The 22,083-nt window shown below is 52.4% G+C and overlaps 1 protein-coding gene across 1 annotated transcript; it reads left to right on the forward strand.

The window, feature by feature from the left end:
- Positions 1-10,820: 10,820 nt before the first annotated feature.
- LOC146334099 (zinc finger BED domain-containing protein 4-like) lies at positions 10,821-17,152 on the forward strand. Its single transcript, XM_084825247.1, has 2 exons — positions 10,821-11,463; positions 13,705-17,152. Exons 1-2 carry the CDS (start codon positions 11,049-11,051, stop codon positions 15,702-15,704), a joined length of 2,415 nt encoding a protein of 804 aa, XP_084681373.1. The 5' UTR covers positions 10,821-11,048; the 3' UTR covers positions 15,705-17,152.
- Positions 17,153-22,083: the final 4,931 nt, after the last annotated feature.

Genomic DNA, 22,083 nt, shown 5'->3' on the forward strand with positions numbered 1-22,083 from the left:
GGCAGAGGCAGAAGCAGGGTCCAAGAAGGCAGGGATCGGTTGCCAGTTGGTTGGCAGCAGGGGCAGAGGCAGAAGCAGGTTCCAAGCGGGTAGGGGTCGGTTGCCAGGAGGATGGCAGCAGGGCCAGAGAGAGCAGCAGACTCCGAACTGGTAGGGGTCAGAGATCCGCATGGTGGCAGCAGCGAGAGGGAGAAGCAGGGGCCACGCAGGGAGGGCTCAGTTTCCATCCGGTTGGCACGAGGACCCAAAGCAATAATAGAGTCCAAGGTGGCAGGGGTCGGTTATCAGCAGGTTGGCAGCAGAGCCAGAGTCGGCATCCAATGGAGCAGGGGTCAGTTACCAGCAAACTGGCCGGGGGTCCGAGACAGAAGCCATTTCCCAGAAGGCAGGGTTCGGTCACCAGCAGGTTGGCTGTTGGGGCAGTGGTAGAAGCAGAGTCCAAAAAGGCTGGGCTTGGTCACCTGTATGTTGGCAGCAGGAACCAAGGTAATAGCAGAGTCCAAACTGGCAGGGGTCTGTTACCTGAATGGTGGCAGTGAAGCGACAGGCAGAAGCAGAGTCCAAGCAGGTTGGGTCAGCTACCGGCAGGTTGGCAGCAGAAGATCTGGAGACACCTGAGCTTCAGGCAGTTCCACGTCAGTGGCATCTTTCCCTTTGGCCTGTTCCTGCTGACTCCTCTGCTCCAGGTCCCCATGGAGTGGCTTTCTCATATCACAAAGGAGGTAATCAATGGTGAAGGAGGCCCCAGGCTGTCTCCAGCTCTCAGCCGCAGCACCCTCCATGGTTCAGGTGACTCAGGATGCCCCTGGTCTCAGCTCATCTTCCCCAGTCTGGTGAGGTCCAGCAGCCATGTCAGACAGCCAGACAAATGAGGGCCCCTCCCAAGGGCTGACGTGTAATTAGTGGAGATTACAGGGCTTCCTAATTGTGTTTTCACAAACGGGCTGTCTTCGCAAAGCAGCCTGTTCATCTGGCAAAGTCTTGGCTTAAGCAGGATTTGGCACCTAAACCTAATAAATACATTGATGAATCTACTTGTGGTGGAGGAATTCTGAGCCAGGTTCACCAACAGGTTGATGGCAGCTGGAGGAGGTAGGTGTGTGTGTGTGGGGGGGAATGTGTGAGGGGAGTGTCACCAAAGGGTATAGAAAAACAGAGAGAGGGTAGCAGAACCATTTTCTGAGAGAACCGATATACGGCCTGCCGGCCACAATCATATGCACTCTTGGGTGCTTTTACGAGTTTAAAATCATGAGAAAAATATGACTATTTCCAAATACAATAAAATATGAGAACAGTTGCAGCAAATAAAACTACATTTTAAAAATCAAATATAGGAAGTTGCATTATACTGAGTTAAACCATTCCTTTACCTAGTTCAGTATTGTCCATGCTCTTCAAGGTTTCAAGCAGGGGTCTTTCTCAACCAGGAAATTCCAGGAAACAAACTGGGATCTTTTGCATGTAAAGGATGTGCTCTATCCCTAAGCTACAGTCTTCTCCCTTTAAATAAAGCAAGATTCCAGTCCTCATGGTTCTGAAAAAGGGGCTGGTTAAAATCGGGACATAGGAAACTAGTTATACTGAGACCCTTGGTTCATCTAGCTCAAATTGGCATTATTGACTAGCAGTGGCTCTTTCCCAGCCCAAGCTAAGGATTGAAACTGGGACCCTCTGCATGGAAAGCTGGTGTTCTTTCACTACAGCCACTTCCCCTTCTCAAAGCAGGGCTGCTTCAGACATTACATATTCTAGGTATATAGAGGATTTATGTGTACACCTAAAAAATGGCAACACACAAACTTAAGCGGTGCCTGTCCTTATTTATTTCTCCATTCTTCATTCACAAAGACTTCCTGAGGGGCATATGACGGCAGCAAGAAAAAGCATCTAAAAACCTGAAAAGCAGAGCAAGTAAGAATCCAAGCAGTGGAACCAAGAGCTGTGCCTAACCTGGTACTCCCCTCAGATGTGTTGGACTACAACTCCCATAAACTATGCTGGCTGGGGATTATGGGAGTTGTAGTTTAGTACATCTGGAGGGCGCCAGGTTGCGGAATGCTGCTCTAGGTAGAATCACCAGAGAGCCAGTTTTGGCTGCGAGTTCTGTAGGGAGTGCGACTGCTCCCTTCAGCGCAACTCAAGATGCACTGAGATAATATCTTCAGGCTCCATCATTCCTAGCAAAAGCATGGCTGCAGTGGCAGCACTGAATTTAGAAGTGGAGGGTGGGGGTGGCAGCAGCTTGGGTATGTCAGTGTGGAAACTGAGCCCATAGAACCCCAGAGCAGTTCTAATTCTGAGGAGGATCAGCAATCCGTGGGAGAGGAGCCCGCTCATCCCTCACAGGCACAGCAGCTGGCAGAGATTCCTCCTGCTGGCATTCCTGAGATAGATAGTGACCCTGGCAGTGAGAGAGCGCTGGAGGGGGGCTTGCTGGACACTCGGCGCAGATGCAGGGAGCGTCGACAGATGGAGGGTGCTGAAAGGCGTAGCGCCCGTTTCGTGCAAGCAACGGCCGCCTCCCGTGGACCCAAGGGAAAGAGGGAGGATCTCTCCCTAGCCCATAAGTTCTGGGTCTGGAAGTGATTCTCCTTCAAATGGGGACCAACTGCCTACCCGGAACATAGGCTACTCTGCTGTTCCTTGCTTAGTCGCTGGTGATTAGCATCTGAAAGAGTCATTAAGATGTAAAAGGATTAAAGCCTTGAAAAGAATCCTTTTGTCTGTGTCTTGAGTTGGCTATTGGAGTCTACTGAAAGAGGCCACTAGGGCGCTCCTGACAGCTTGATCCCCGTTCCTCTTTTTCTCTCTCTCTCTCTTCTCCTACTGCTGAATGGAGGGTGCCAGGGACTCGGCGGTGCAAGCTCTGGCGCAAGAGAACCAGATTCTCCGTGATGAAGTGGCTCAACTGATGACTGCCGTACAGAATCTACAAGCTGCGGTTCAACCTCAGCCACCTCCGATTCCCCCCCAACCGCAAGTCCCCGGTGGTTTTGCCAGAGAAGTTTTCTGGGGAGAAAGGACTTTTTCAGATTTTCCAGGCACAATTGGAGCTGTACATGCACCTACGACCTGAGGATTTCCTGATGGAACAGGTTCATGTGGGCTTCATCATTAACCTACTTTCAGGCGTGGCAGCTAAATGGGCTTCGGGACTTCTTCTCACTAATGACCCCCTGCTCGGGAACTATCCAGGTTTCATGACAGCAATGGCCAGACTTTTCAGTGACCCCCTGCGCATGCAGACAGCTTCTTGGGAGATTCGCCACCTCAGGCAGGGCAAGGACTCAGTTTCCAGCTACGTGACAACTTTTCGCTTGCTGATGCAGGATTTACATTGGAATGATGCCGCGCTGGTGGCTCAGTTTTTGGACGGTTTGAATGACGAGATCTTGGATGAGTTGGCATGCACGCCTAGCCCGCCTACTTGATGTCAGGGTGGAAAATGAGCCCAGAGAGCCTCAGAGCAGTTCGGATTCTGAGGAGGAACAGCTATCCATGGGTGAGGGGCCAGCTCATCCCTCACAGGCTCAGCACCTGGCAGAGATTCCTCCTGCCAGCATTCCAGAGATAGAGAGCAACCAGGGTAGTGAGGGAGAGTGGGAGGGGGGCTTCTTAGACGCTTGATGCAGATGCAAAGAGCGATGAACGATGGAGGGCGTGGAAAGGAGGCGTAGTGCCCGTTTGGCACGCAAGCAACGGCCACCCCCCATGGACCCAAGGGAAAGAGGGAGGATCTCTCCCTAGCCCATAAGTTCTGGGTCTTCAAGTCACTCTCTTTCAAATGGGGATCAACTGCCTACCTGGAGCATAGGCTACTCTGCTGTTCCTTGCTTAGTCGCTGGTGATTAGCCTCTGAAAGAGTCATTAAGTTGTAAAAGGATTAAAGCTTTGAAAAGAAATCCTTTCGCCTGTGTCTTGAGTTGGCTATTGGAATCTACTGGGAGAAGCCGCCAGAGTGCTCTTGACACTTTGGAGGACCTCATCCAGACCTGCCTCCAAATAGATAGTCGGCTGGAGGGCCGCCGGCAGACCCCATGGGGCGCCGGGGGCCGAGATTTTCCTCCTCCCATTTCCCCCCGTTTCCTGCCACCTCCCCCACCCCCTGCCCCTGCGGTGCGGGCGGAGGAGACCCCAATGCAGCTGGGAACTACCTGAGCCCCACTGCCACCAGAGGAACTAGATTGGCGGCACGCTGAGTGCCAATGCTTTCGGTGTGGAAAACTGGGACATTTCGCCAAAACCTGCCACACTAGACCCGCAGCTCCTCTGCCTCCCCTCCTCTCCTTCCTCCCCCTCCTCCTCACCCACAGGCCTGACTAGGCTGCCCCCCAAGCCTGGTGGGGGTCTCCAGTGTGGGGGTCAGTTCCACACCCGGTGGGTGCCTTCTGCAACCCCCCCATCTGCTATTGCATGTTCACCTCCGCTCCTCCCAGAGGGGTGGGGTGGGGTGGAGGCCCTGGCTTTAGTGGACTCAGTGGACTTTAGTGGACTCGGGGGCTACGACCAGTTTCATGGACGAAACCTTCGCCCTCTTCCACAAGATTCCTACCCTGCCTCTTCCTGCCCCCTTGGCAGTGGAGACCATCAATGGGCGTCCTCTTTCTTCGGGCGCAGTGACCCGGATTACAGCTCCGCTCACTCTGCGCGCCCAGTCCCACATTGAGCAGATTCAGGTTCACTTGGCCAAGGTTCCCCAATACCCAATCGTGCTGGGTGTTTCCTGGCTCTTTAAGCATAATCCTCAGATTTCTTGGGAGCTTCAGCAAGTGGAGTTTGCATTTCCCTACTGCTGGGAGCATTGCCTCCTGAGGAGGCGCCAGTCCCAGTCCAGGCCTTAACCCTTTCCTCCCCCTCGTCTGCTTCTGGCAGTTCTTCAGCTACTGTAATTCTCCCAGAGAAGTATGTGGCTTTTCAGGATGTTTTTTACAAGAAGGAGGCAGACCAGCTCCCCTCCCCCCCCCCTGCCCATTTGACTGTGCCATTAACCTCATTCCGGGGGCGACCATCCCCGCTGGACGACTGTATTTGATGTCGGAGCTGGAACTTGGAGCTCTGCGGGAGTTTTTGGACACAAACCTCAGACGCGGCTTCATTAGCCCTTCCTCCTCCCCTGCCTGCGCCCATACCTTCTTTGTGGCCAAGAAATCTGGAGAACTCTGCCCGGTGCATGATTACAGATGTTTGAATTCGGTCTCGGTCCCCGACAAGTATCCCCTCCCCCTCATACGGGAGATGCTGGAGCGCCTGGGGCGAGCCAAGATTTTCACAAAGTTGGACATGCATGGCACCTACAATCTGATTCGCATCCAGGAGGGGGATGAGTGGAAGACCTGTTTCGGCACCCAGTATGGAGCGTATGAATACCTAGTGATGTCATTTGGGCTCGCCTGTGCCCCCCCCCCCCACGTTTTTGCATTTTATGAATGCCATCTTTAGAGACTATTTGGACACTTTCCTCATTGTGTATCTCAATGATTTACTTGTATTTTCTGAGGACCCCCACGCCCATCAGTGTCATGTCTCCTCCATCCTCCAGCGCCTCCGTGAGAACCATCTTAATGCCAAGCTGGAGAAATGTGTGTTTGACCTAACCTCTTTGGACTTTCTTGGCTACATTATCTCGCCTGATGGTATCAGGATGGATCCTGCAAAGGTCCAGGCTGTCCTCTCCTGGCAGGCTCCATCCACCAAGAAGGACTTGCAACATTTTCTGGGCTTTGCTAATTTTTACAGAAAGTTCCTGCCCAGCTTTGCTCGGCTGACTTTCGAGGAACTTAAGAAGCTTTTTAGTTCTGAGCCGATCCTGTTGCATCCCGACCGGAGGAAGCCTTTTGTAGTGCAAACTGATGCCTCTGACTTTGTGGTGGGGTCGGTGCTTTTTCAGCCAGATCGGGCAGGCAGTGGGTTGCAACCCTGCGCCTACCACTACAGGAAGCTGAACATGTCTGAGAGGAATTATACCATCTGGGAGAAGGAACTGTTGGCCATCAAGTCTGCTTTGGAGACCTGGCGTCATCTCCTGGAGGGGGCGCAGCACCCAGTCGAAGTCAGAACTGACCATCACAACCTGGAACATCTTCAGACAGCCCGTGCCTTAAACCAGAGGCAGATTAGGTGGTCGCTTTTTTTCCCCAGTTCCACCTTAAGATTTGCCATGTGAAGGCCTCCGACAACTTACAAGCAGATGCTCTTTCTCGTAAGCCGGACCTCCAGCCAGGGGGTGAGGGAAATCCCCCCCCTAATTCTTCCCCCCCCCCAGAGCCTGGTGGCAGCTGCAGTACCTCACTCTTGGGAGGAGCTCCTTCACACTGCACAGGCGCAGGATGCTTTTGTCTGCACAACAGTGGAGGAATTGGGGCTAGCCTCTACCCCCTTCTCTCTGCGAGGTGGCCTGCTTTACCATTCCGGCCGGGTCTATGTGCCTTCTAGACCCCTCCGTGAGAAGGTCCTCCATCAGTGCCACGACTCTCCCACCGCTGGGCATTTTGGCATTGCCAAGACCCTGCACGTAGTGATGTGGGATTTTTGGTGGCCTCATGTGTATCGGGACATCAAGACCTATGTTGCCTCCTGCCCAACCTGCCAGCGGGTGAAGGCCCCCTCAGGCAAGCCCACAGGCTTGCTTCACCCCCTGCCTACCCCCTTAGGACCTTGGAAACTGCTCTCCCTTGACTTCATCACTGACTTGCCTCCCTCACATGGTAAGACCACCATTCTGGTGGTGGTGGATTTGTTTTCTAAGATGGCCCATTTCTTCCCCTGCTCTGGGTTGCCCACAGCCAGGGAGATGGCAGAGCTGTTTTTGGCGCATGTTTTCCAGCTCCATGGACAGCCCGAGGGTCTCATTTCAGATAGGGGGCCCAATTCACTGCCCATTTCTGGAGGGAGCTACTTGGGCTTCTCCATGTGACGCTCCGTCTTTACTCCGCCCACCATCCACAGACGGACGGTCAGACCGAGCACACCAATGCGACTCTGGAGCAATATTTGCGCTGTTATGTCAATTACCAGCAAGATGACTGGTTTTCCTTGCTGCCTCTCACCGAATTTGCTTATAACAATGCCTGCCATGCTTCCACCCGCCAAACTCCATTTTTTGCCAGTTTGGGTTACCACCCCAAGGCTTTCCTGTCGACCTTAGCTCCCTCTTCGGTGCCAGCGGCCCAGGACATTTTAGAGGAGTTGCGAGCGGTACACCACCTCTTACGGGACTCCCTCGAGCAAGCCAAGACAGCCTACAAGGCCTCTGCAGACCGGCGGCGCCAGCCAGATCTGTCTCTGCAAGCGGGGGACTGGGTTTGGCTGTCCACCCACTACCTCCCCTCTCACTCGCCTGCAAGGAAGCTCGCGCCTCGCCGCACGGGGCCTTTCCAGATTACGGCCCAGATTAACCCTGTTGCTTTTCGCCTGGCTCTCCCCCCCTCCATGAAGATCCATCCTGTTTTTCATCGGTCCTTGCTGTCCCCCCTAGTTTCTGGTGACCCTCATCCCTCAGCCGGCTCCCCCCCCACAGCCAGTGCTGGTGGAGGGGGAGGAGGAGTTTGAGGTCGCGGAGATTCTGGATTCCTGCCTTTCTTGCGGCCGCCTGCAATATCTGGTGGACTGGAAGGGGTACGGGCCAGATGAGTGATCCTGGAAACCTGCGGAAAATGTGCATGCTCCATTGCTGCTCAGGCACTTCCACCAGCTGTACCCCCACAAACCCGGGGGCCCAGGGGAGGGCCTCATGGGAGCGGGGATGATGTCAGGGTGGAAACTGAGCCCATAGAACCCCAGAGCAGCTCTGATTCTGAGGAGGATCAGCAATCCATGGGAGAGGAGCCAGCTCATCCCTCACAGGCTCAGCACCTGGCAGAGATTCCTCCTGCTGGCATTCCTGAGATAGTGACCCTGGCAGTGAGAGAGTGCTGGAGGGGGGCTTGCTGGACGCTCGGGGCAGACGCAGGGAGTGACGAGCGATAGAGGGCGCAGAAAGGAGGCATAGTGCCCGTTTGGCGTGCAAGCAATGGTCGCGTCCCGTAGACCCAAAGGAAAGAGGGAGGAACTCTCCCTAGCCCATAAGTTCAGGGTCTGCAAGTGATTCTCCTTCAAACGGGGACCAACTGCCTAACCTGGAGCATAGGCTACTCTGCTGTTCATTGCTTAGTTGCTGGTGATTAGCATCTGAAAGAGTCATTAAGTTATAAAACGATTAAAGCCTTGAAAAGAATCCTTTTGTCTGTGTCTTGAGTTGGCTATTGGAGTAGACTGAAAGAGGCCGTTAGGGCACTCCTGACACCAACCTCCAGTACATGCACTCAGCAACCTTGGTCTCCTGGAGAGGGGGTCTGGTGAAGACCAAGGACTCCAGGTAGATATCAGCCACTCCCCCTCCCCTATCCCCAGCCCTCAGCTGCTGTGTATACGAAAATCCGGCTGGACACATGGCCGCCAGAGTTGGCGCAGCGGCCTCGGCCAGCCAGGTCTCTGTAATACATGCCAGGTCTGCACCCTCATCTAAGATAATTTCATGGATGAGGGATGATTTCTGGGTAACAGACCTGGCATTGCAGAGCAGCAAACAAAGGCCAGAGGATGGAGTCACACCTCCCCCAGCCATCCTTTGGCTCTGGACAGGCCCGGAGCAGGGGACAGATACTACACATCTCCCCCTTGTTCCCCTTACCTGGCATGGCCTGCCCCTAGCACTCTGCCAGCACCTGCCGCCCAGCCTCAGTATGTTCTGGCCCCCAACACTTCCCCCCCCACTGCCTCCATCAGGTGGACACATGCCCCCTTGCTTCCACCTACCAGGCAGGCTACCCACCCCTAAAAACACAACAGACTCCCCCCAAAGTTTAAAAACAATTTAAAAATCCCCTTAAAAAATACTGCCAGGCAGGAGTCCACGGTGGCGGCGGCGGCGGCGGCAGGCACTGCAGCAGCAGGCACGCCTCTTCCCCAGTAGTAGTAGTAGTAGTAGTAGTGGTGGTGGTGGTGGTGGTGGTGGCGGCGGCGGCGGCGGCGGCGGCAGCTTCTCCTGCAGGCCCTGGCTCTCCCAGGCCACCTCAGCCAGCCAGCTTATGTAGCCTCTCCAGGAAGGGGCAGGTGGAACAGTCAGCACAGCTGGCTCAGTATCTGGGGGCCTGGTCCTGCAGGGACCGGCGGTCCACCAGGCAGAAGTCCATAGGGAGGACTGATGTTGGTGATGGCAGCAGCAGCAGGCACAGCAGCAGCAGCAGGCATGCCTCTTTCCCGGTGGTGGTGGTGGCTTCTCCTGCAGGTGCTGGCTCACAACTTGACTTGTGGATTGGGGTTTTGAAGGGGGGTGTCTAGGGATGTCAGAGAAATTCTCTCGAAAGTGAAATGGGCCCGAAATTAAACACATTCACCCCGCTGAACCCTCTCCTGGGACGGGGCACCCCGGTCTACCCGAACCGGAGCTCACGCTTTTTTTTTTTTTTTAATCTGCCGAAAATTTTACGAAGGTATTTACGAAGGAAACTTCCGCAAATTTGGACGAAAGATGGCGAAAGGGATTTTACGAAACTATTTAATAAACATGCAGTTTCCTGCTACGACGCAGCTTTCTTTCGCTGGGAGGGACGAAAGAAAGGATTCCATCCCCTGCCTGCCCTGAGGCTGAGTCACGACCTGCATGTAGCCTCATCTTTTGTTTTATTGTCTGTGTGAGGTCAGGTTCAGGTCAGGTGAGGTCAGGTGAGCGAGATCCCTCCACCCCACCACCCCCACCCCACCAGGAAGATAACGTCAATGAGGGGAGGGAACTCATCAACCATTTATCCCGTGGATTCCCACCTTCAGTTCACACAGGACGGCAGTCGCGTATGTCCAGCAGCCTCACTTGCTCCAGCCAGACTCCATAGTCCAGACAGACTAGAACAGGCGCCGCTGCTGCAGACAGAGTGTCCGTCCCAGCTGCTGCAAGGAGTGTGTTTCTCTGCATCCCCACGTTCTACGGCACTGCAGTTCAACCTTTATTACAGTGAAGGTATGTTTACTTTACCTGAATGTGCCCCTATGCTTAGTGATTTTGGGGTGAGATGGAGGAGCAGGGGGAACTGGGTGGGAAGGCATCCTGCAAGGACTCCATCCCCCATCCTCCTGGGCTTTCCAGGATTAATCCATGTGCCTGCCTATGTATTTCTGAGTGGGTTGGGTTGGGGGGACTGGCCTGGGGGGGGGGAAGGCATGCTCCAGGCAGCAGCCATTGCTAGTCTGCAAGGCAAGGATTCCATCCCCCATCCTCCTGGGCTTTCCAGGATTAACCCATGTGCCTGCCTATGTATTTCTTTCTGGGGCGGGGGGAGGGGGGGGACTGGCCTGGCCTGGCCTGGGTGGGCGGGAAGCCATGCTCCAGGCAGCAGCCATTGCTAGTCTGCAAGGCAAGGATTCCATCCCCCATCCTCCTGGGCTTTCCAGGATTAACCCATGTGCCTGCCTATGTATTTCTTTCTGGGGCGGGGGGAGGGGGGGACTGGCCTGGCCTGGCCTGGGTGGGCGGGAAGCCATGCTCCAGGCAGCAGCCATTGCTAGTCTGCAAGGCAAGGATTCCATCCCCCATCCTCCTGGGCTTTCCAGGATTAACCCATGTGCCTGCCTATGTATTTCTTTCTGGGGCGGGGGGAGACTGGCCTGGCCTGGCCTGGGTGGGTGGGAAGCCATGCTCCAGGCAGCAGCCATTGCTAGTCTGCAAGGCAAGGATTCCATCCCCCATCCTCCTGGGCTTTCCAGGGTTAATCCATGTGCCTGCCTATGTGGGCTGGGGTGGGGGGAGGGGGGGACTGGCCTGGGGGGGGGGAAGGCATGCTCCAGCAGCCATTGCTATTGCTAGTCTAGTCTGCAAGGCAAGGCAAGGATTCCATCCCCCATCCTCCTGGGCATGGATGGACCACATCCTCCGTCCTGGGCTTTTCAGCCTAGTCTGCTGTACAATATGCCCCTATTTAGTTAGCATTGGATGGCTGGATTGGTGGGTAACTACTTCTGCACTGCACTATATCTGCGATTGTAGGCTGTTCACATGATTTCAGCTTTGCCACATGCATTTATGTCTCCTTCTGCCCAGAGACATGAACATGGAGAAAAGAGGAACCCGTGGTCAATCCGGCACTCAAAAGAGGCGTGGACGCCCGGCGAGAACATACACCGCTGAGGTTGCATTTCAGCGGTATTTTAATAATGAGCTGGAAGCGGAGGAAGCCCAAGGTGTGACCAGCAGCGACAGCAGCCCCAGCCCCAGTCCACCCCGCACCCATCAGCAGCGCACACCACCAATTTCTGCTACAGAAAGTGGCACAGGCACAGCTGGCCACAACTCCAGAGGAAGAGGAAGAATGTTCTTGGATGGTGAGCGGAAGGGCAGTGTCTCCAAAGCGGATGAAAATGTTCCCAAGGAGACTCTACAGCGGCAGGATGAAAGTCAAGATATCTACCTCATTCCAAAGGATGAATCTGGTAAGACTCTGTCATCACAGGTGCTTGTAAATATCTGGATACAAATAAATATCTTCGAATATTTGAATAGTCCCTACATTAGCCTTCTGCAACCTGCAGCCTTCCAGAGGTTTTGTGCTACATCTCCCAGCATTATTGACCATTGGTCATGCCGGCTGGGCCTGGTGGGAGTTGAAGTCCAAAACCTTTGGAGGGGACCATTTGGGTAAGGGATCTTCTTCTTCAACACAACAAAACATACACGACTATTTTACATTCATTCATATTCATTGCTGTGAACATATTTCATATTATTTAAATGTTACATGGTGCTCCAGTACTAAAGAAAACCCCAAGTCTTTAAAAGAACTGCAATACTTTCTCAAACGATACACCTTTTCGGTGGGAAAACACTTCAGTGTTTGGTGCTCGCTTGTTTCCAAAGCCATTCATCATAGTTTGCTGTCTTGTTTGGCCTTGATCTCTTTAAACTAGAGCTGCGATGTGAATTGATTAAGCACTTACATTTCTGAGGATGGTTTTTAAAATGTTGCAGAAGAGACTTATTTAGTCCCTTTAGTCTGACCCCCGATATGGCTACTACAAAAACAGGGTCTGACTAATCAGGCACTGCTCCCGGGGGACCACAAATTAGGGGTGCACGAAAGCCACTTACCTGGTCTCGCAGCTTGCTTCGCGGTGGGGGGGAGGCGCTTCACTGCTCCCCCCAAAGTTCAGGCCGGAGGGGGAGGTTTCCCTCCTCGCCCAGCCGAAATTCAGGCCAGGGGGGAGGCTTCCCGCCTTGCCCGGCCGAAATTCAGGCCGGGGAGGAGGTGCCTCGCCTCGCCCGGCCGCAAAATAAAAAGTTAACAAAAAAACAAAAAAACGCCCCCGTGATAGGCTACGTGACGATTAACGTAGCCTATCCCAGCTAGATCTGCAAAGTCAGCCGTGATAGGCTACGTTAACCGTCACGTAGCCTATCACGGCTGACTTAAAAAAAAAAAAAAGCGCATACGCAAATGGTGGCCCCCATAGGGAGCCGCCATTCGCGTTCCTTATTTGGTCGCTGTAGTCTACGTAAATCTTTACATAGACTACGGCGAAAATAAGGGCAACGCAAATAGCGTTGCCCTTACTTTTGCCGTAGTCTACGTAATCTTTACGTAGACTACAGCGACCAAATATGGAACACGAATGGCGGCTCCCTATGGGTGCTGCCATTAGCCGTACGCGCTTTTTTTTTTTAAAGTCATCCGTGATAGGCTACGTGACGATTTACGTAGCCTATCATGGCTGACTTTGCAAATCTAGCCGTGATAGGCTACGATAATCGTCACGTAGCCTATCACGGGGGCGTTGTTGTTTTTTTACTTTTATTGGAATGGCGGCGGCGGCAGCCGGTTGAAAGACTGGCTGCCGCCTCTGCCCCTGTCGAAGACCTGCCGAACCGCCGCCGGGACCCGCCGCCGGGAGGGACATTCGGGAAAGGTAAGTCCCATCCCGGGGGGGGCAGGGGGGCGGAGAATTTCTCCCTGAAACTACTTTGGGGGGCTGAATACGTTGGCACTCGGCCCCCCGAAGTTTCGGGGAGAAATTCTCCCCCATCCCTTCCACAAATGCACCCCGGAAAAAGGCGGTGGGATTTGCCAAGTATGTGCTCAGGTCAGGACCAGCCCTATCGTTAGGTAGCAGCGAGGTGTTGTGGCACAGAACTGTGGCTGCTCCTCAGACTGCCTTGCAGCTCCTCAGCCAGCTTGCTGTCCTCTGGTGTGGTGGAAGAGGCTCTCCCATTGTCACTGTTCAAGTAAGATTCAGCTATCGCCCTATGTAGGATGGAGGGGTGCCATTTTACCCTTTGCCTCAGGAAGCAAAACGCATTGGGCCAGCCCTGTGGGGGATGAGTCCCACACAATGGTATAATAGAGCTGATGAAAGGAGTGGACCTTGCAAGGGAGCCAGTTATCTCCTCCCCCATGCTTTTCATGTTTTCACCAGTGAGGACACGTTTAGATAACTCTCGTTGAGTTTCGAAGTCTGTACAGTACATTTTTCTTGCACCTTGTGTAATGTGTTTTCGCAGTGCTAGCTAGTGCAGTAGTAGCTTACATCTGCACCTTGTGTCATGTTGATTGATCACAATTCCAAGCTATGTTTCATAGATTGCTACAACAACACAGTTTTATTCGCTTGGCTATTACTCATGTGTAAAAGTCGCATTTCTCATGAAACTCTGCTTCTACGTATTTTGAATCTTTACAGAGACGCCCACAACCGTCCTCCCTGCATCCGACAGCGGAGGTGGGACAGGTGAACCAGGTCCACAGCTGCCTGCTGATGATCACCTCGTGGGCGGCGGCTCAGGTGATTTTGAAAAAAAGGCCGGAGGACTTAGCGTCATCAGTGATCCGGACAGCGAAGATGATGAGGAGCCCTTCTATATCAATGATGCCCCTGCTGAGACTGGGTCTGACTCTGTTCTCCACTTCCAGCCTTCTGGGTTCTGTGGGAGCAATCCCAAACCTCAGGAACAAACGTCCCCTGCCAAGCACTGGTCAGCGCCATCAACAACACCATCCACAGATGAGCGGAAACTTGCAGCTCCCGATGCCCCCTCATCTGGAACCGAAACCCCCATTCCCCAAAGAAGAAATGGTGGTGGCAGGGTGAGCTCCTATGTGTGGCGCATCTTCAAATATGCAGAGAACGACCGCTATGTCGTGATGTGCGATATTTGTCGAAGCCGTGTGCGGCTAGGAAAAGAAGGGGGCTGTCCACGAGTGGGCACGTCTGCCATGAGGCGACTCATGGAGGTGCATCATCCGCTTCTTGTGCCCAAAGATAGCAACGGGAAGCCACAACCATCCAAAAAGAACAGTACCGCCAAGTTCTTTGCCTCATCTTCCAAAGACCTCACGCAAAGTGGTCTGGGTGGGAAGGGCACAGAAGGCAGCTTCGCTAAGAGGCAGGTGTCACTGGAGAAATGCCTCGCGCTGACACAGAAATTCCCCTCTGACAGCGCCCAGGCACGACTGTGGGCCCACCTCCTGACAGTGGCCATTGCAGCACGTATGCGTCCCTTCTCCCTGGTGGAAGATGAAGACTTTGTGCGCTTCATGAAGAGATTGTGCCCTCAGTGGGATGTCCCCTCTCGTCACTCCATTAGTGGCGTAGCCATTCCAGCCCTGGCTTCTGCAATCAGACGGGTACTCCAACAGGATTTGAAATGTGCAGTTGGAGGAAGTGTACATTTAACGAGTGACACATGGACAAGTAACCAAACAAAGTCTTACCTGTGTGTCACCGCGCACTGGGTATCCATCAGTGCGAGCAGCCGACTGACTCGTAGAACAGCGACATTGTCCCTCACAATGCTCTCAGGGACACACACAGCGGAAAACGTCAGCAGCAGCATCAGTGGTGTTGTTCAGTCCTGGTTGGCCCCCTTAAATCTAACAGTGGGCTGTGTAGCAACAGACAATGCCTCAAACTACCTAAAAGCAGCCCGCATTGCACGGCTAAACCACGTTCCGTGCGTTGCGCACTGTTTGAACCTTGTGGTGCGTTCTGGATTGAGCAACGCCTCCCCAAAAATTGGCAAGCTACTTAAGGTGGCCCGATCCATTTGCACCCACTTCAGGCAGTCCTGCTCAGCAATGGAGGCAATTGGCACCATCCAACGTAGTCGTGGCCTTCCAGAACACAAATTCATTTTGGATGTGTGCACACGCTGGAACAGCACATTGCATATGCTTCAGAGACTCTGTGAGCAGAGATCAGCTATAAACGACTACATCACTGAGAAGCAACACCACTCCAAATTTTTTGTCACACCACATCAGTGGCTCTGGATGCAAGACCTGGTGGACATTTTAAAAATTTTTGATGAATGCACAGCAGTTGTCAGGGTGGACACTGAGCCCATAGAATCCCAGAGTAGTTCTGATGCTGAGGAAGAGCAGTCGCTCCTTCGGGAGAGGAGCGCGCTCCTTTTTTCCCAGGACCAACAGCTGACAGAGGTTTCTCCCACCCACATTCCTAGTTTAGAAAGCAGTCCAGGGAGTGACTCAGCACAGATAGCAGACTGGGGGGGATGCGCGGCACAGACACAGAGAGAGGCGCCAGATGGTTCACGCTCAAAGAACGGTTGCGCCCAGAGGATCCAAGGGAAAAGGGGAGGGATTCTCCCTAGTCCTTATATTCAGGGGTCTGCCAGTAATTGCCTTTCAAATGGGGACCACCTGTTCCAACTTAGGGCATAGGGATGCTGCTGCTCAGATCTAGTTGCTACCTGTAGAGTTGTTAAGGTGTAAAAGAAGAATAAAGCTTTGAAAAGAATCCCTTTGTCTGCGTCTGGACTTGGCTACTAGATTAGACTGAGAGAGGCCGCCACGGAGCCCTTGACAGCGGTACTGAGTGCAGACTATGCCACACTGGGCCAAGTGCTACCTGTGCTAAGGATCATAGGGGGGGTGCTGAGAAAACGCCATTCTGAGATTTGTGAGCGCACCAGTGCTGGAGGCAGGGAATTATTCCCCAATCCTGCAGTTAGGCTTGCAGAATTCCTTCTGCAGGAGCTGGGCACCAACAAACACATAACTTCGATCAGGGGGGACATGAAATACATTGCTGCTGCGTTCCTTGAACCACGGTTCAGGGATAGCTCAACAAGTGCGGAGCCTCCAAACGACAACCCTGACTTCCAAAGTGTAAAAACATATTTGACAGAGAAAGTCATGGAGTGCTTCCAGAGAGATGGGCTGGATGAGAAGGAGCTGGGTGAGGCTAGTAGGACTACTACCTCCCCTGAAGACAATATCTGCAGCAGTAGCACCATCACCAGCAGGAGGGGCAATGATGACGCCACAGCAGCTGCACCACCAACAGAGTCAGACACAGGGGCATCTTGTCTCAAGTTCAGCTTTTACTCCTCAATGGCAGTGGAGCTTGGTGTAAGTGGGCGCAGGCAGGGGGAATGTGCCAAAGCAGCCAGGAAAGCATCAGCCTATGATGTGGCTGTCCGGGAACTTGAAGGTTATTCAAGAGAGAGTTTCTCAGGAACACAGAGCAGCCCAGAGAGTGATCCTCTCCTATACTGGGAGACAAAACGTGGCGTTTGGCCAAATCTGACCAAAGTCGCCATTTGGCATCTATCTTGCCCTCCCTCGAGTGTGGCCTCTGAAAGGCTTTTCTCCACCACAGGCAACATTGTCACCACCCACCGAAGCAGACTCACACCGGAACATGTCTCCACCCTTGCCTTCATACGCTCCAATAGGGAATGGATTCCCAAGCAGCACCTCCCTCCACCACCACCAGCTGTCAGCAGAGTAGAGCAGTCATCAAGTGACGAGGAGGACCCCTGGGATGATGACACTGCTGCTAATGTGAGCCAGAGTTCTGAGGGAGAATGAGGCAGAATGATATAATTTGTGAGTGTGGTCACACTGAGGTGTCCCTCAGAACTTTGTCCAAACCTGCAGTCCCTGTCTGGCCTGGGCAGAGCCCAAAGCACTGGCGATATGTGGCGGAGCTTTATAATACCTCACATGCAGAGTCCAGTTGCGCTGCCCGACTGTGTGTGGCGGACTATGCAACAGCGTACATCCCTACTACACACACACACAGAGTTCTCTGTGCATCCCAGTGTACTCCGCTATCGACTGTATATGTGTATCTTTACCCCTCTGAATGAAATATGATTCTGATTCCCCAAATGTATGTATAGTTCTAATTCTCTTGATGTTGATGTGTGCTTTTAATTCATTTAAAATTCTTTCATAAATCAAGGAATTGCTTTCAAAGACCTTGTTGTGGTCTCTCCCTGGACTCCCTCAGCTTTTGGGTTTTCCTAAGCACCGAGAGTTCTATGTGAAAGGATCCCTCTGGTATGCGTCCAGTTTACATGTATGTGATATGCACCTCCACGTAAAACAAAGCATACTTCATAGAATCATAGAGCCACAGAATCATAGGGTCAGAAGGGGCCTACAAAGCCATCGAGTCCAACCCCCTGCTCAATGCAGGTGTCCAAGTCAGAGCATCCCTGGCAGATGGCTGTCCAGCCTCGTCTTGAATGCACTCATTCATAACATCAGGGATGCTGACTGACCATCTCCCTACGAGGGAAGCTTACAGCAGCTGGGCTTGTTTGGCCGGGATTCTGGGGAGGCATTCTTGTTGCGGTTAACAATAAGCAAACACAGAGATCATTGTGTACAATGATCTAGATTTAAAAAATTATATCTGTGGACTTGAACCAAGGATTGTTACCTTATTTTTAGAAAGAACTTAATATACAAACAGAACAGATCAAAACAAAACACAGAAACAATTGCAACGTTGGGCTGGCTGGCTGCAGGCCTCAGTTCGGAGGAGGATGCAGTTCCCGCTCGATGGCCTCCACCCTTCTTTGAAGGTCGTCACCTGTGTGTAGAAAGAGAAGAATAAAGCACAATGGTAATATGCATCTTGCAGGCAGAGTTGTTAGCTCAGGTCAGGTGCCATTCTGTAGCACTACTTACAGGTCCTGCTGAGCCTCCGGACATCTGTCAAGAGACGCCTCAGGAGCACAAGAGGAGGGGCTTCATCTGTGGAAGAAGGGTGGCCTTCCTCCACAGATGCTGCTCCTCTTGCTGCTGGCTCTTCGATCTCCTCCTCCTCCTCCTCTTCCTCCTCCTTCTCTTCCTCTTCCTCCTCCTCTCTCCTCTCCCTCTCTGCGGCCCTCAGTGCCTCCTCCGCCAGCAAGGCACGATGCGCAGCTGTGGGATGTCACAGTAACAGAATGAATGCCTTTATATATGTGGTGAGTGAACAAAACCACAGTCACTGATTGATCTGTCTGTCACCATCCCCACTACCATAAGGACCACTGATTCTGTCCTCCCACCACAAGGTCTAATGATGAGGGGATAATTAGGGAGGCAGATCATACAGTACTGACAGTTTTGGTGTGATGGGGACTGTTGGACTTCTGTAAACATGCACAGGATTGCACTTCTAGTCACCCCACTTCTACATTTGCAATGCCATGGTATTTATTTATTCTGTTGCTGCGTTGCATAAATGCCACCTTTTTTCCTAGCGCAAGGAACCCAAGGCGGCTCACATTAGCCTCTTCCTCTCCATTTAATGCTCACAACAACAACACTGAGGTAGGCTGCGGCTTTCTGACTGGGCCAAAGTCACCCAGCGAGCTTCCATGGCTGAGTGGACTATACCCAGATCTCCAAGCTCTCAGATGAACACTTGCTCATGAGTTGACTTGAGTGCCAATGTCTTGGTAGAAAGATGGGGTGGGTGGGGTGCAAAAATCCAGCAATCACTAGACGAAGAAGGATGACGTGCACACACCAAGAGGCTGGCCCTGTTGCTGCTGGGCTGGTGCCAGTCCCCCTGTGTGCACTGCAGAGACCGGCAGCAGCAGCATTTCCCTGGAAATGGACAGCGTGTCAGTGTGTAATATGAGTTGAAGTAGCCAGGCCCGCATAATCCTATGCATGTGGTTGTACAGGGAAAAACAATGCAGTTCCCAGCATCCCTTCTTCAACCAGCCAAAGTGGCCGGAAGATGATGGGACCTTTTTCTGTCCAAGTTCAGGAAGCATAGGATTGCAGGCTAAAAATGTCAGGGTTTGTTTGTTTCTGCATGAGACCTCAAAGCTTCATTTTCGGTACACATCCTTGTCTTCATATTTAGTTGAGCTTGATGATGGGATAACTATAACTTACCAGGCATATACCTCTGCAAAAATGGGGGCCGGCCTGCTTGGACCCACACTCTGCAGATGCGCCAGTAGTAGGCGGGGGGGTTGGACAGCGGTGCCCTCCGCTCGGCAGCAGCAATCCCCTCTCTGACGAAGGACTGCTTGAGCGCCTTCCATTTGGACCTCAATTGTCCAACTGTGCGATAGTTGCCCGCTTGCTCCATCCTCCTCTTTATCTGGACCCAATAAAGTTCATTGCGGCAGGAGGAGCTGCCAAACAGCACTGCCACCGCCTCGCTGCGCTTAATGTTGATGAGGAGGGCCTTGGTCTCCTCATGGTCCCACCTCCTGCCACGCACTGGTGCAGCCATTTTGCACACAAACACACACACACACCAAGACAGCCACGCGCACAACCACCACTTAACTACACACACACACAGACCAAACCGGACAAAAACACCACAATGCACAACTACACACACACACACACAGACCAGACAAAACCACAACAGTGAACAAACAACAGGAAATCCAATAATAAGCAAGCACCACCACTAACACACCACCACCACCACACCACAGAACTCCACCCACAAATCCCCACGCAGACGCAAGCGCAAATGCAGACGACATTCAGGAAGTTAGCAGGAAGTTGATGACAGATTTTGCGGAAGCGGAGCTGCAGCCCCATTTTTTTTTTTATTGTGAGGCGGTTAGGTTAACAAGACCAGTAAACGTGAGGATCATCAAGTACAAATACACAGAAATTAATAAAACCACAGTCCCTGTCCCTGTCCGAGAAAACAAGACAGTGGGGGAGCGCACAGAAGGCGGGAAACATATTTCGGGAAGCAATGAAAAAAAATACGTAAATAATTACGAAAATAGTGGAAAAGTTCTGGCCAAGGCAATCCACAATGGCGAGAGTACGGCAGAAGCAACGGAAGGATTCCCCCCATGGAGGAAATACGTAAGCAATCACAACGTAATATTTACAATTACGTTGTGATTGTTAATATTTACGTAGACTACGGCGAAAATAAGGGCAACACAAATAGCGTTGCCCTTATTTTCGCCGTAGTCTACGTAAATATTTACGTAGACTACCCCTGCCCAAATAAGCAACGCAAATGGCGGAGCCCATGGGCGCCGCCATTTGCGTACGTGCTTTTTTCCCCCCACGTCAGCCGTGATAGGCTACGTAATGATTTACGTAGCCATTCATGGCTGACTGAAAAATCTAGCTGTGATAGGCTATGTAAATCTTTACGTAGCCTATCACGTGTTATTTTTTTTTTTTTTTACTTCCTCGCTCTTCCCGGAAGAAGAACTTTCACGGCCGGGAAGACGGGGCGCTCCCCCCCAGCCAGAATTTCGGTGGCGAGGGACGGGGCACCTCCCCCCCAGCCTGAATTTCGGCCGGGCGAGGCGGGATGCCTCCCCCCCCTCGCCTGAACTTCGGGGGGAGAAGCGAAGTGCCTCCCCCCCCACCGCGAAGCCAAGCTGCGAAAAGGTAAGTGACTTTCGTACATCCCTAGGTGTAGCTTCTAGTTAATTTGTTATGCCTGGGCCACTTGCATCACTTGTCCAACAGAATGGGGCCCCTGACTTGATTCAGTCTCTTTAGGTAGCAAGAGCCTAGGGATTACTTTTTAACAGGATCTTGGCTACCGTCTGCGCGGTGCAGTCAATTGGTTTTATTATTACTAGCAGGTACCGATAACCATGAGTCTGGGGCAACTCTGAAAAGTCAGTTTGAAGTCTCTGAAAAGGATAATAGGCCCATGGACGACTTTTCATTTGAGCTGGGGGCTCAAACATCTTTGGATTGTTTTTGAGGCACAAAGGGCAATTAGCCACTGCTCTCAGGTCTTGGAGGACAGGAAGGCCTGGTGTGCTATGGTCCATGGGGTCACGAAGAGTCGGACATGGCTTAACGACTGAACAACAACAACTCAGGTCTTGGTCCAACCTGAAGGAGGTGCCATCCGCCTTGGGCACACCCAAAATTGGGGTGTTAAAGGGAGATGAGCCCTCTATTAGCCAACCATAATTTTTTGAACTTCTCAATGAGCGGCTTCAAGCCTGCCCGGGTGGCTTTCTTCAGAGGATACTGCCTCACGCACACAGGGCTCTCTCCCTTTTAAAAGAAGATTTTAACTGGTGTTATGCATTTGCTCAGGCAGGGGTTCTGTCTGCCCACACACATGGATCAACATTCTCTAAAATCTCAGTCCCTTTGGCCTCTGACACAATCTCGATTGCCTGAAGGGCCATCTGATCATTTGAGCCCTGCTTTACTGGTAGCTGTACTACAATCTGATAATCATGGAAGAAGATTTCAGTTTTGTCAACAAATCTTGTCCCAAGATGGCAACAGGGCATGAGGGTGAAACTACAAAGGCATGTTCCAGTATGTTATTTCCAGTCTTCATGAGGAGGGGCTTACATACAGGCAATCTAGTTCTTTTTTAATTCCTTCTACAGTCACATGCTTTCCACTTTCTTTAGGCAGAGAGGGCTTCACAGGGATCATAGAAAACGTGGCTCCAGTATCTACTAGGGCCTCACCGTCTCTGCCACCAACGCTTACCTTTACCATGGGATCCTCCCATTTGGCGGCCTTCGGGATGAGTCTCCTTTCTCTTCTCCTTCAACTCTGGACAATCTTTCTTCCAATGTCTCTTCTCTTGACAATACGCACATTGATCAAGCCCCGGTCGGCCCTTTCCTTTCTTCTGCCCCCCCCATCACTTCTGTGCTCTCAAGCTGCGGTTTATATTTCCACCCAGGGCGGCTGCCAGCATTGCCTTTTCCTTTTTTCAGGAATGGCACTCTTTTCATGTGCTCTCACTTGCACCATAGCTACTTCTTTTGGCTTCATCAAGGCATCTAAAAATTTCATGATCTGGGGTCTGATAAGGCTAGAGCAG

Source organism: Heloderma suspectum, chromosome W, assembly GCF_057233095.1.
Source record: "Heloderma suspectum isolate Gila_16-S chromosome W, 16-S_ref, whole genome shotgun sequence".
In the NCBI taxonomy this organism is placed as follows: Eukaryota; Metazoa; Chordata; class Lepidosauria; order Squamata; family Helodermatidae; genus Heloderma; species Heloderma suspectum.